The 12,552-nt window shown below is 26.6% G+C and overlaps 1 protein-coding gene across 1 annotated transcript in view; it reads left to right on the top strand.

Moving 5' to 3' along the window:
• Positions 1-1,106: 1,106 nt before the first annotated feature.
• Positions 1,107-12,552, top strand: part of LOC136090458 (epithelial membrane protein 1-like) — a 21,388-nt gene continuing 9,942 nt past the window's right edge. The window contains exons 1-2 of the mRNA XM_065817142.1: positions 1,107-1,391; positions 4,400-4,534. Of these exons, the coding sequence (XP_065673214.1) occupies positions 1,220-1,391; positions 4,400-4,534 (307 nt within the window). The 5' untranslated portion in view covers positions 1,107-1,219. The remainder of the gene's footprint in view (positions 1,392-4,399; positions 4,535-12,552) is intronic.

Raw genomic sequence — 12,552 nt, 5'->3', positions numbered from 1 at the left:
AGCATCAAGTTTAAGTTATCGAGATATTGATTAAATAATGAAACTATTTTATTGAGACTTTTTTAATAAATACGAGGTAAAGGTTAGTTATAGTTCATGGTTGTCAGATTGGGTGAATGTGACAAGTAGTGTGCAACTTAACCCAAAACTATTTCTGTTATGCATAAACAACTTACCAAGAGAACTCAAAACTAGATGTTTTTTTATGCTAATTTATTTGAAATGAGACAAAAACTTAAAAATAAATGACAACATAAATACAAGTTATTTAGTCTTCAATGCAGACTCTCAACAACTGTTTGAGTTCTTGCTTTGTATTTTTGAACTTTTATAAGCTGAGTGCAATAAAATTTTTTACTTTGATTAGCTAGTTTAAATTTGACATTTTGAAGTCTGATTACTATGAAATTTTATTTTTATCAGTCCACAGTTTATTTTGGCAGTTAGTAAAATTTTAGAAAAGATCCAATTTATTTAATTTTAATACGCTCATTTAGGTATATTTTCAAAAAGTTTACAAATTACCCCTCTTTTTGTAATAAACACCCGAGAGTAAATGCTTAAACAAAAAGAATTTGAAAAGGTCACAAAAATATTACTCAGATCTCTTAACATCGATTATTAAATGATATTTTAAAAATATATTTATTAAGAATGTATTTTAATATAAATATATTACTCAGCTCTCTAAACAGCTCTCTAAAAAAATTAATCATTTTAATTAACTATTTTTGTGTGTAAATACTTGTACAAGGATTGCATAAAGGAATCTTTATATATACATAGAAAATAAATGTGGAAAAATTGCAATAAGTGAAAAAAATAAATACTTCTTTTCTATTCTATAATATAGTCAACAAAAAGTCACATAGCGACACAATGTCTGCAAATAACTTTTACCTTTAAATATTGAGTTATCGTATCGAAACCAAAACAAAGTTATTTTTTTATCGGATTAGTTTTTGAATAATATAAAAGAATAAGTTTATATTTATAAAATGAATTTATAGTAGCAGCTTTTTAAAAATATCAGGAATTTGTAAATTAAAATCAATAATTGTTAATAAAATTCATTATTTGTTAATAAAATACAATAAAAATACTTTAGGTCAAAGTTTAAATACACAATCAAAGTAGATAAATGCATGCCACTTAAAAACTAAACAGCGCATAAAATTTTTTTTATTTAAACTCATCATTCTTGAAAAAAGGTGTAACGATGGAATTAAAAAATATTATACTTTGCGTGCTAAATTGTGTTGGCATAGGATTTGCTATATATTCGACCGCAGGAAACTATTGGTTGAGCGACTCAAGTCGATTTATAAATTCAGGGATATGGGTTTCTTGTGCTTATGAATCTTGTTCTTACATGACTGACGACGCATGGGGTAAAATTTTTTTTAACCTTAATAATATATTTTCGTAACCTTATAGATGTGCATCTCAAAATACTTAGATTGTTACATGGTTTGAATTAATGCTACATTAACATTGATTCCTTTTTTGAAATAATGTTACATTAAAAATATTATATTTTTGTGGAAATCAACAATTTAGTATTAAAGATACTTTTGATAAACATTTTTCTTTTTTTATTTTATGTTTTTTTTTTGTGTGGAAGAAAAAGTCAGTGTATCGATTTTTTTTTTTTTCTATTATCCGCAAATTTTTAAATTTTTAGTAATTGTCTAAAGAACTCTTATTTTTTTGTGTTTAAATAAAAAGTCGACAATTAATAAAAAGCCTCTTAAGCTTCCATGCGAGCACCGATACGTTTATTGTATGTGCCAAACAAGTGCGGACGGAACGTACATTTTAAGACATAGTTCATATTGGAAATATTGATGTACGTTACGGACAAGTACGGACGGAACGTACATTTTAAGACATAGTTCATATTGGAAATATTGATGTACGTTTTAACTTTAAAGTAAAATGTAAGTCAAAAATTGAACATACAATGTTTAGCCAAATTGATTACAGAATTTAAGTTGCAAAATAGCATTTTAAATTAAAAGTACAAATCAAACTTTACAAAACCATTTATATAAATTAAAAAACAAAATGTCAGTTTAATAGAATTTCAGTATGTCAGTTTACCATTATTCTTTAAAAGTTTCATAATTGCAACCAAAGAGTGTTTTTTTTTTTTAAAAAAAGTGAATAATTAGTGAAAATATACTTCATTTTTACTTAATCTCGCATATTGTTATATATTAATAACTTGTCTACATTAGATATTTTCTATCAGTTTTAAAAATTATACATAGTATACATTATTTTATCAGAAATTTTCAAAAAAGCATACAAAAATATACATTATTAAAAAAAAATAAACAAATCATTTTAAGTATTTTAGTTAGATAAATTTTTCTCTCCTTATTGCCTTCTATAACCATCTTTTCATTTTTGTGTAAAAGGCATAGAATTGTTGACTATAATTATCATCAAGTGATAACATATAATTTAGAGCTTCTTCAATAGTCATATCGGGATTAGCATTTCTTGAGGATTTTAAATTAGATTTTAACATTGTAAAGAATTCTTCATTTGTGTTTAATTCAGGGGAGTTTGATATTAAAAACCTGTGCGTAATATTTTTTTCTTTTAGTGATTATAGTACTGCAGCTGCTTTATGAAACTTTGCATTATCTATTATGTGAATTTTATTTGGATTTACTGTAAAGAAGGGTATTAGTTTGTTATTGATGAAATCAATAAATGATTGTGTATTGTATACGCCTCTTTTGTATTGGAAATATTCAACTTCTAAATTGGAAATTACGCACATGAGGCTCACATTCTGTCCTTTGTTTGCAGGAACTGTCAAGTATACTTTTGTATGTGTTGGAGAATAGCCATATGAGCGCACTGTATGTTTATCAAAATCCGGTTTCATCTAAAAAAATCAAATTTGAATAAGCAATTCTAGAAACTTCTGCTGCAAAAACTGATTTCTGATTTATTCTTTCAATGGTGTTTCTTCCTTGAGGAATGATTGCTTATCTTTTTCGTTTAAAATTTAATTTTTTTAATTTACGCAAAAACAAGTAAGATTGAAACATTTTGATCATGTTGTTCTAAACTTTGCGTTTGAACAGCTTTTTGAATTACGGCATTGTTACAGACCAAGGAATTAAATATTGTCTGTTCAATGTTTGTATTTATAGATCTTTTAGCTTTATACGTTTATATTCTATTTACTGTAGATGATGTGAAGGGTATATTATTATCACTCATTTTTATAACACGACTAACAGCATTTCAAGTTAAATTACAAGGGTTATATATTTCTTTGATTGAAAATTTTTCACAATTTCTCATTGAAATAATTGTACTTTTAGTTTCTTCTGTAATTGTTTTCCGTACTTTTCTTTCCATTGATATTGAAAATATAAGGGTTCAAATTACTTTTATAAATGCACTTATAACTTTGCAAACATGAGCTTATAACTTTGCAAAACCTGTATCTAAAGAAAAAGGTATTTTATAGCTGTATAGATAACTATAGGTTAATTTTTGATAATTATAACTAAATAGTTCAGCTTATTTGCATATAAATTGACAACTTTCAAACTATTTTTTGTTAGCCGTTTTAAAAAATATTTTACATCCACGCATTTGTAAAAGTAGCACACAGAGAAGATAATAAATATCCTTTGAATGCGGACGTCCAATGGACACCCGAGGACGTATAATTTTGGACTTGGAGTTATTATTTGACTTATTTATTTTTTGGACGTATTATTTTGGATGTTTTTTGACGTCCTTTAGACGTCCAAACACGTACGATATTGGATTCGGACGATTGGACATAAACGGTAAGTTAAATGGACGTCCAAGGACGGTAAGTGCCCAATGAGATACGCGTATGAATCTATACAACATAAAAGTATCCAAACGTAGAACAATCTTCCGTCTGAATTAAAATCCTATACGTCATTCTCAAAATTTAAAACTGCTTTCTTTAACTTTTTTTTAAAATAAAATAACATTTAATAATCTTATACTTATTTAGAACTTATTACTACTAAATATTGTTTATAAGTCTTAAAACATTTCGTCGCAAATGCGACGAAATGTTTGTAATGAGATGTTTAAAAAAAATTTATTTTTCAAGCAAACTTAGGTAAAATTTGTACTTTAAAAGAATTAATCTACAAACTCAATTCTTACCAGCAACTTATTTTTAATTGGCGTTAACTCTTGAGAAACAGCCTTTAACAAAGTTGTTACTGGATGTGTAACAACGTAATAAAAGAGGGTGAAACTACTTTGAAACGAGTGAAATTACTGTGTATAGTTTATTATATTGACTGTGGAGTTGTAAGATAATTTAAAATTGTTTAATAATATAGTTAATTGTAAATTCATAAAATATTTTGTTTTGTTTTAGATACCATAAATGTTACCAGAATCTTTATGATTATTGGTTGCGTGTCATACTTTGTTGCTTTTATATTATGCTGTCTAATTTATGCAAAGAAAATAAAGAATCACAAAATCTCTGGTGCATTACTATGTGCAACAGGTAAAAGTATATACAAAATAAAATTATAAACAGTTTTAAATATGAAAGTGATGATTAAAGGGAATAGACGTATAACTTATTTTAAGAAACATCGCTATTCATTAAGAAATATGCATATTTGAACGCGCATACTACTCAATTACAGTATTTTGTAAACACTTTTAAAAGTAATATCAACATTTTCCCGACTATTTCAATCTGCATTGCTTCTAGCCATAAACCCATATGACATGAAAATGTTTTGTTATGGTAAAACATTTTCATAAATCTGTTTATATGCTTTGACGTCAGAAACTTAATTACAGTTTTTTTTGAATAATATCTTTAATCGATGTTTCTTTCTTTAATTCACTACTTCCAAGAAAAAACATGTTTACTTTTTTCATTAGATTTTAAAAAGAAGATTTTTTTTAACTGAACGAGTCATTTCAAAAATACCATAAGTTTAAGCAACCAACTTTTGAGAAAAAGTAAACTTTTTGTATTTAAAACATTAATGATTTTCAAAAAACTACCAAATATACTTGATACTAACTAAAACAAATTTTTTTTTATTTTTATATTATAATTTTCTATCTTGGTTGATTCATTTTACTACTTTACTTTCTTGGTTGATTCATTTTTGTCCAAATAATGACTTATGGTGTTACTGAGATTGTTTGTTCAAATATTGGTACAAATACGACTTTTAGATAAACACAGATTTGCAAAACCAAAGTTTATAAATTTGATCAAAGGGCTTATGCGACTTTTGAAAAAAAAATATAGCAGTTTTGTATGGATATTATTTTAAAATCAAGTTTTATGCTATTTTTTTCGTAAACATTCACATGAATAGTTGATCGAAAATATATAATGCACTTTATAAAACATGTAATTACGCTAATACAAAATCATTTATTCTCTTCAGGCCGTTCTTCACAAGACGAAATATTTGCGCAAAGCAAATTTTTCGTCGAATGGCACGCGCAGATAAAACATTTCTTGCAATTTTGCTGATTTTTTTTGCTACAGCGTTTCGATGCAGCGAAAAAAAAAATTGGATTTATTTTTGTCCATTGAATCAAGTTTTGAATATTATATCACGTGATGTCGACAGTAAAAAATGTGAAAGCATGATGTTTTTAAAGTAACAAAAAGAAAAATACTTAACCAAGCGGTCTTATTAACTTTTAAAAATTTTTGTAAAAAAGTTTAATTTTGTACTAGATGGTATAGCTATATAAACTAAACATTTAGTTTTGAGTGATAAATTGTTCAGAATCCAGAATACTTTTTATAATAAACCTCCATTAAAAGTTCAGATTATAAAGTGTATTCGTTTATAATCGGATTGTTACAGGTATTAAATGCGTCAATATATAGCTTTGTATGACAAAAACAAATATAAAATGCTTATAAGGTCTTCAGATTTGTTATGTCTGATGCTAAGTCTTATCATTCTCAGTTTGTGATATCTCATATCTTATCTTAGAAAGTAGGCTCAAGAGACTTTGGGAATTTTCGCGTAATCAAAAATAGAAAGATAAAAAAATATTGTAAGGCTAAGCGCGATAAACACGCATAATTAAGTTAGGACAGCGGTATTAATTTATTAACATCACATTAGTAGCATACAAGACAAGCCTAATAAAGGTAGAGATCATTTCTCGTTTTTTGCGAGTTTATTTTGTCTGTTGTGGAAGAAAAAAAAAATTAAAACATGCCCTGCAGGAACCAGTAACTCTGTTGCCAAATCTGGTTTAATTTTGTGTTTACAAAAACAGCAATCAAAAACTTGTTTCTAGATCTAAAAGCTTAAGCTGCGAGGTTTATTTATACTCTACATAATTATTAAAAAAAGGTAAGCCTAGCCAGTTCAAATAATATAAAGTTGCTTTTTTATCTCTAGAACAACGCTACTTATGTTTCAAAACGACCCCACAAAAAGAGTAGTTTTGGTATATAACAATTTTTTTTGAAACAGTTATTATAAAGAATAGAAAAATTAAGAGAATTATTACCAATATCAGAACTATAATAACTAGCTGACCGGACCTTTAAACATTCTGTTCTATGTAAATCTGTTTCATACCGACATTTAATTTACTTTTTCCTTGTATATATATGCTAGCTGTCTAAACCATTAAAAGGCAGATTATTGCCGCATTAACCATTACTCTACTTATCTATTTCGCACCGGTTGTTTCTATAGTTGTTTCTTATTTAATTCATAATTTTTGAGTCAAGGGTGGAGGAACAATTCATTTAAAAAACTTACTTTATCAGCAAAACCGTTTAACAACCGCACCATTTCCGCATAGCAGTTCCGTAAGGCCTATAAAAAATTTGTATAATGGTTTTTTTTCTCTTACATGCATTATTCCGATAGCAAAGCGGTTTAGTACACTGTCATCGGTGTCATCGGTGTCATCGGACATCGGTGTCATCGGACACTGTCATCGGTGACATCGGACATCGGTGTCATCGGTGTCATCGGACACTGTCATCGGTGTAGTTTTGCGAGGTTTAAAATCCGCATGTTTATTCAATATAATTTCAGTTTTTTTGATCTCGGTAACTTTTTTGCTACAAATATACATTTATAGCAAAAAATAAAATGGCAAAAAATAGACTTTTGATGAATAAAACAAAATTTATTATTTTTGCTAGCTACCGGCTATTTTTTATTACTTTTGCCTTTGAACATAATGTGTTATACCTCGGTGTAACACCTCATAAACGCAGCAAGCTAACCACTGTGGCCACTATAGTTTATTGTTCGATAAATAATTTAAAACTATAAACCAAAGGCTTTGTAAAAAGGCAAATAAATGCTATAAATAAAAGTTAGGAAGGTTTTGCGGCAATGCAACTAAAAAAAAGTAAAACTGTAAAACTTTATATAACTTTTAACATTACATTGTTTTAAGTTTAAATAAGTTAGATAATTGCATGCAATAATAGTTATGTTTCCTTATATAAAATGTGTTGCGGGCCTTTATCGTTAATAATTTGGTTGAAATGGCTGACAAATGTTTCGTATCAAGCATGCACCAATTAGTAATGGCAGCATTCAATTCACTAATAATATATTATAGGATAGGATGCATGTCTCAAACCAATAAAAAATTTAATTTTCTTGTATATTATGTTTGAACAAATTAAAATAAAAATACTAATCACTTCACCTATCAATCTCATAAATACAAAAATATTAATTTAAAAAAATAAAAAAGTAAAGAATGTTATGTAAAATGAATTGAGTTAAACATAAAAACTTTAACTCTATAAAACTAAAATGTAACCGTAATTGTCAATAGTCACAACAAGAACGTAGTTCAGTTAAAGTCAAACTGCTATACATATTTTAAAGGTTCCACTACACAAAAATATAATTAATCAGCGGCTCTTTCATGATGAAAATTTTTGCATATAAAAATAATGGTTTTTTAACACATTTTTTAAACAAATAATATACACTGATGCCCAGCATCTCAGAATATACTTAAAGTTAAGGAAATTCTCTGAAAATTAAGTAATCCATTAAAATAGTGTAAAAATAACAAAATAACAATTTTTTATTTGCAAAAATAGAAAACAGACTTATAACAAGATAGACTACAAGAAAACAAATTTACTTTGGCATGAGATCATTTTAGCTATAACTTTAAAATATTTGTTTATAAGCCAACGATTGAATCTGTTTCAAAGACTAAACTATTAAAAACACTAAAACTACCAAAACTAAAAAAAAACATATTACATTTGTGGGAAAAAACATAGCCTTAGCTTTTACTGAATGATTAGAAGCAAAGTTTTACAGTAATGAAACTAAGTAATAATCTTTATTCTCCCGCGAAAGAAACTAGAATGTAAGCTAAGCTGACTATCGACACAAAACATCACAACAAAAACTCAAAATAAAGCTAACTGAACTACAGGAAAATTTTTTCTTGCAATCAGAAACATTTGTGTTTATAAGGCGATTATATATGAAAAATACTACATCTGTACAATAAATATATTACTGGAACATAAACGGCTTTTTTTAAAACCTCGTATGAACCAGTTTTGAAAAAATTATGTATTTCAAAATTTTATGAGCTAAAAAATATTGAACATCTTTTAAACTATAAATATTTACAATATGTCATAGTTTTTAACTTTGTTTGCAAATTTTGTGCAGTTAGTTTTAATTTAAATTTTAGGTAAAAAAAAAGCTGTTAAGGTTTTTATATTAAGATACCATCTCTTTTAATGTTACAATCTCTTTCTAAGTTACGATCTCTTTCTAATCTTTTTTTAAAAATTATTAGCAATTAAACTCGATCTATTAAAGCATTTTAAACTGGTAAACATAAAGCGGCTTCCACTAATCCTAATAAATTGTTGTAAGGAGCGTGATTATGTTTGAAGTGAGAAAAATTTTTAACATATTGCTTGTTATATTAAACAGACTGTTAGTTTCAAGAAAAATTTTTTTTTTCTGCATTATAGATCAGTTCTCCATATTTCGTCAAATAATTTATTGTCAACGAATGTGAAATCAACTGATTTTTTTTTAACTTTTGCCACATTTAACATGCGGTGAGTTCTATTGGAAAAACTTTCGTTTAAAAATTTTTAAAGCATTAAAGACACTTAAATAAAGTTTTTGAAAATTATATGTTGTTTCTCCATTTCAGAGGTCTTAACATGGTCAAAAGAGCTGGGCCAAGGCTAAGGCCAAATGTTACAAGGCCAAGGACAAAAGTTGCAGGCTAAAGATAATGCTAAGGATAAGAGTTTTAAAGTCAAGGCAAATAATATGAGTTTCAAGGCAAACGCCCACGCAAAAATATTTAAGACCAAAGTCCTAGGTTTTCGTCTAATGTTAAGACCAGTTATTTACAAAACTTTAGGTGAAAATTGCTGTGACAAAAAAACACATGTTGTGAAAATATACCAAGATTATGCGCAAAGTTCTACAAAGTCAATAAGAAAGCATACTTGTAGATATATATGAAAGCCGAAAACAAAAATACACAAAAACAAAGAATAAAAACTTTCAACTCTTTAAGTTTATGTTTTTTCATTGAAGGCTAAAATTTTCAAGGCTAAGACCAAGGTCAAGGTTAACAGCTTCAAAGCCAAGGCTTTAATATTTGGCCAAAAGGCAAGGCCAAGGGCTTACAACTCTGCTCCATTGACACAACTAATGTTTATAAGGTCAATTTCCACAACCTTTTCAACATCAAAACAACGAGCCCAAATTCGATACATTTTAAAGATCTTGTGATTTGATATTTCAAAAAGAATTTACGCATATGATTCTTTTTGAAACACATATTCTGAGTAAGTTTTCTTTTATTATTTCTTAAACATAAATACAATTAGTGCTTTTTATTTCAAACGCGCATAAATAAGTTTTTAATTAAAAAGATTTTTAAGTAGTTTTCATGAACAATTAGCTTTTTTAAAACTATTTTTGTATTTCATTGTATAGAATCCAATTGTTTCTACTTTAACGGGTAATATTTTTTTCCTTTAAATCAAAGCTTTTATTTCTGCGATTTTGTTTGACGATATAGAAGCAACTAAATTGTTCATCAATTTTTTTGATTTTGTTTAAAGATATAGAAGCAACTGAGAAGTCAGATAGTTAGATCTACAAAAATTTTGACCAACGAAGTTGTTCTACAATAGAACATTTATTAAAACGTGGAAATAATTTTTGAATAACCAACTGAGGCCTAATTTATTGTCGACCGATTATAGTTTTTTTTTAATTTTCACCCAATTCAAATCGTTTTCGCTTTTATCCAATTTTTTATTTAACCTATTTTATATATATTTTTTTTCATCTGCTTATCTAGTCTATGTTTTCAAAGTTGTTTTTTCAAACTACGAAACTTTTTCTTTCAAAATAAACAATCAAGAAGTTTTGTAAACATTCAACGAATCTTTTAATTACCATCTTATCACCAGTTCACCCGTTCCTGAATACAGCGCTTCAACTTCGCCAAGGCTGATCAAATTCGGTTTGTATTCAAATTAACATCAAAATACACAAAAGACATACCCAAAAGGCGAAAATATGAAACTGAAAATAGAGTAGGTTGAATATTAAGTAGTTTGAAAATTCATTTGATCAAAAATACAGTAATCAGGTCAATACAGGTTAACGAAAGAAAAAAATGGAAAAAAAGAACTAAGAATTTAAAAAGGAAAAAGAACGAATAATAATCCTTAAACCAAGAAAAAAAGACAGAAATTAATAGAAAACAAAAGAATGAAAGTGAAGTAAACAAATAAAGTAAAAATAAAGATTTAAAAATTAAGAAACGAAAAAAAAAGAAGAATTAAGTAAACTAAGAAAAATCACGAGAAAAAAAAAGAAAATGCAATAGTTGAACTAGAAGATGGGAGTAAAAATAAAGAAGAATTTAGTTTATTTAATTTAAAATACGTTTATAAGTTAATGTCATTATTCTTACTAGCAGTCGGCAAACCGTATTACGGGTTATTAGTAAATAAATTATTAATAACAATTTAAATTCTATTTATTTTTTCTAATGAAGTATAAATTCATTATTATTTTTTTAGTTCTGCTTAATTTTGTTTTCTTGGCTTCTTCGTCAAACAAATCTGTTACTTCATTAAAGTACAGTCAACCATTTATTTCCCAACGATCGATCATTAAATGTGCAAATCACAACAAAATCGTTTTGTTAAAATTTGACTTGAATAAAATGCATATATCATTTATGTCTTATTTTAAAGTTGCAAAAAATTGTTTACCTAAAATTTCAGGAATATAATTTTTCTTTTGTTCCTCTTAATTTCGCTTTTAGCTGAGTAGTTCCAAATTTTTTTTAAACTCTTTCTTATTTTTTGAAGAGTGATTATTTTTTGATTTAACTAATGTTACTTCTTTGAGCTAATTTAAAGTGCTCATATTACCAAATGGTGTGGGTAGAATGAGCACTTTTGCTACTTTTTTAAAACCTCTACGTTTTTAAGAAAAAAACTCGGGTGCCCAAGTATCTAATATATATATATATATATATATATATATATATATATATATATATATATATATATATATATATATATATATATATATATATATATATATATATATATGTATATAAAAAAAGCATACTGTAAGCTCGTGTAAATTTTTTATTAAAATGCAAAAATTAATTATACCAAGATTGGTTTTCATCAAGATATACTCCAAGATTTTGATATACTCCAAGACTTTATATACTTTGGAACAAAAAAAGGGTTTTTTCGTTTTGATTTTATTATTATCAATAGCTTTTTGAGGGGAATGAAAAATAACAAATTCAGTTTTTGACGTTCAAAGAAATACGATTACTATTTAATCAGTTATAGAAGCGATTACATAAGATCTTGTTTAACTTTTTCATAACGAGTTGTAAGTGATTTGTCGATATATTTAAGATTGGTATCGTCAGCATAATGATGTGCCTTTAACTTTTTAATGAACAAGCTAAGTCATTTATATATAATAAAAATAATAACGATCCAAGAACGAAACTTTGTGGAACGCAATGTTTAATAGCTTTATGTGTGACTTCAAATCCTTTAATTAAAACAAACTAAGTGCAATCCTTAATATATAAAGAAAACCGATGATTTATTAGAATGTTGTAATCAACCGTATTAAAAGTTCTTTGAAGATCTATACCACAAGCAAAGGTCAATTGCACTATCAATTGCACCACAAATCATTTCAGTAATGCTAATAAGATCAAGAGAATTGGAGATATTTTAGTGTATATATATATATATATATATATATATATATATATATATATATATATATATATATATATATATATATATATATGTATATTGATAATGCAATTGACCTTTGCTTGTGGTGTGTTTATAGATCTTCAAAGAACTTTTAATACGGTTGATTACAACATTCTAATAAATCATCGGTTTTCTTTATATATTAAGGATTGCACTTAGTTTGTTTTAATTAAAGGATTTGAAGTCACACATAAAGCTATTAAACATTG

The sequence above is a fragment of the Hydra vulgaris genome, chromosome 14 (assembly GCF_038396675.1).
Source record: "Hydra vulgaris chromosome 14, alternate assembly HydraT2T_AEP".
NCBI classification, from domain to species: Eukaryota; Metazoa; Cnidaria; class Hydrozoa; order Anthoathecata; family Hydridae; genus Hydra; species Hydra vulgaris.
The sequence above is the reverse complement of the archived record's forward strand: the minus strand, read 5'-3'. Positions and strand labels throughout refer to the sequence as shown.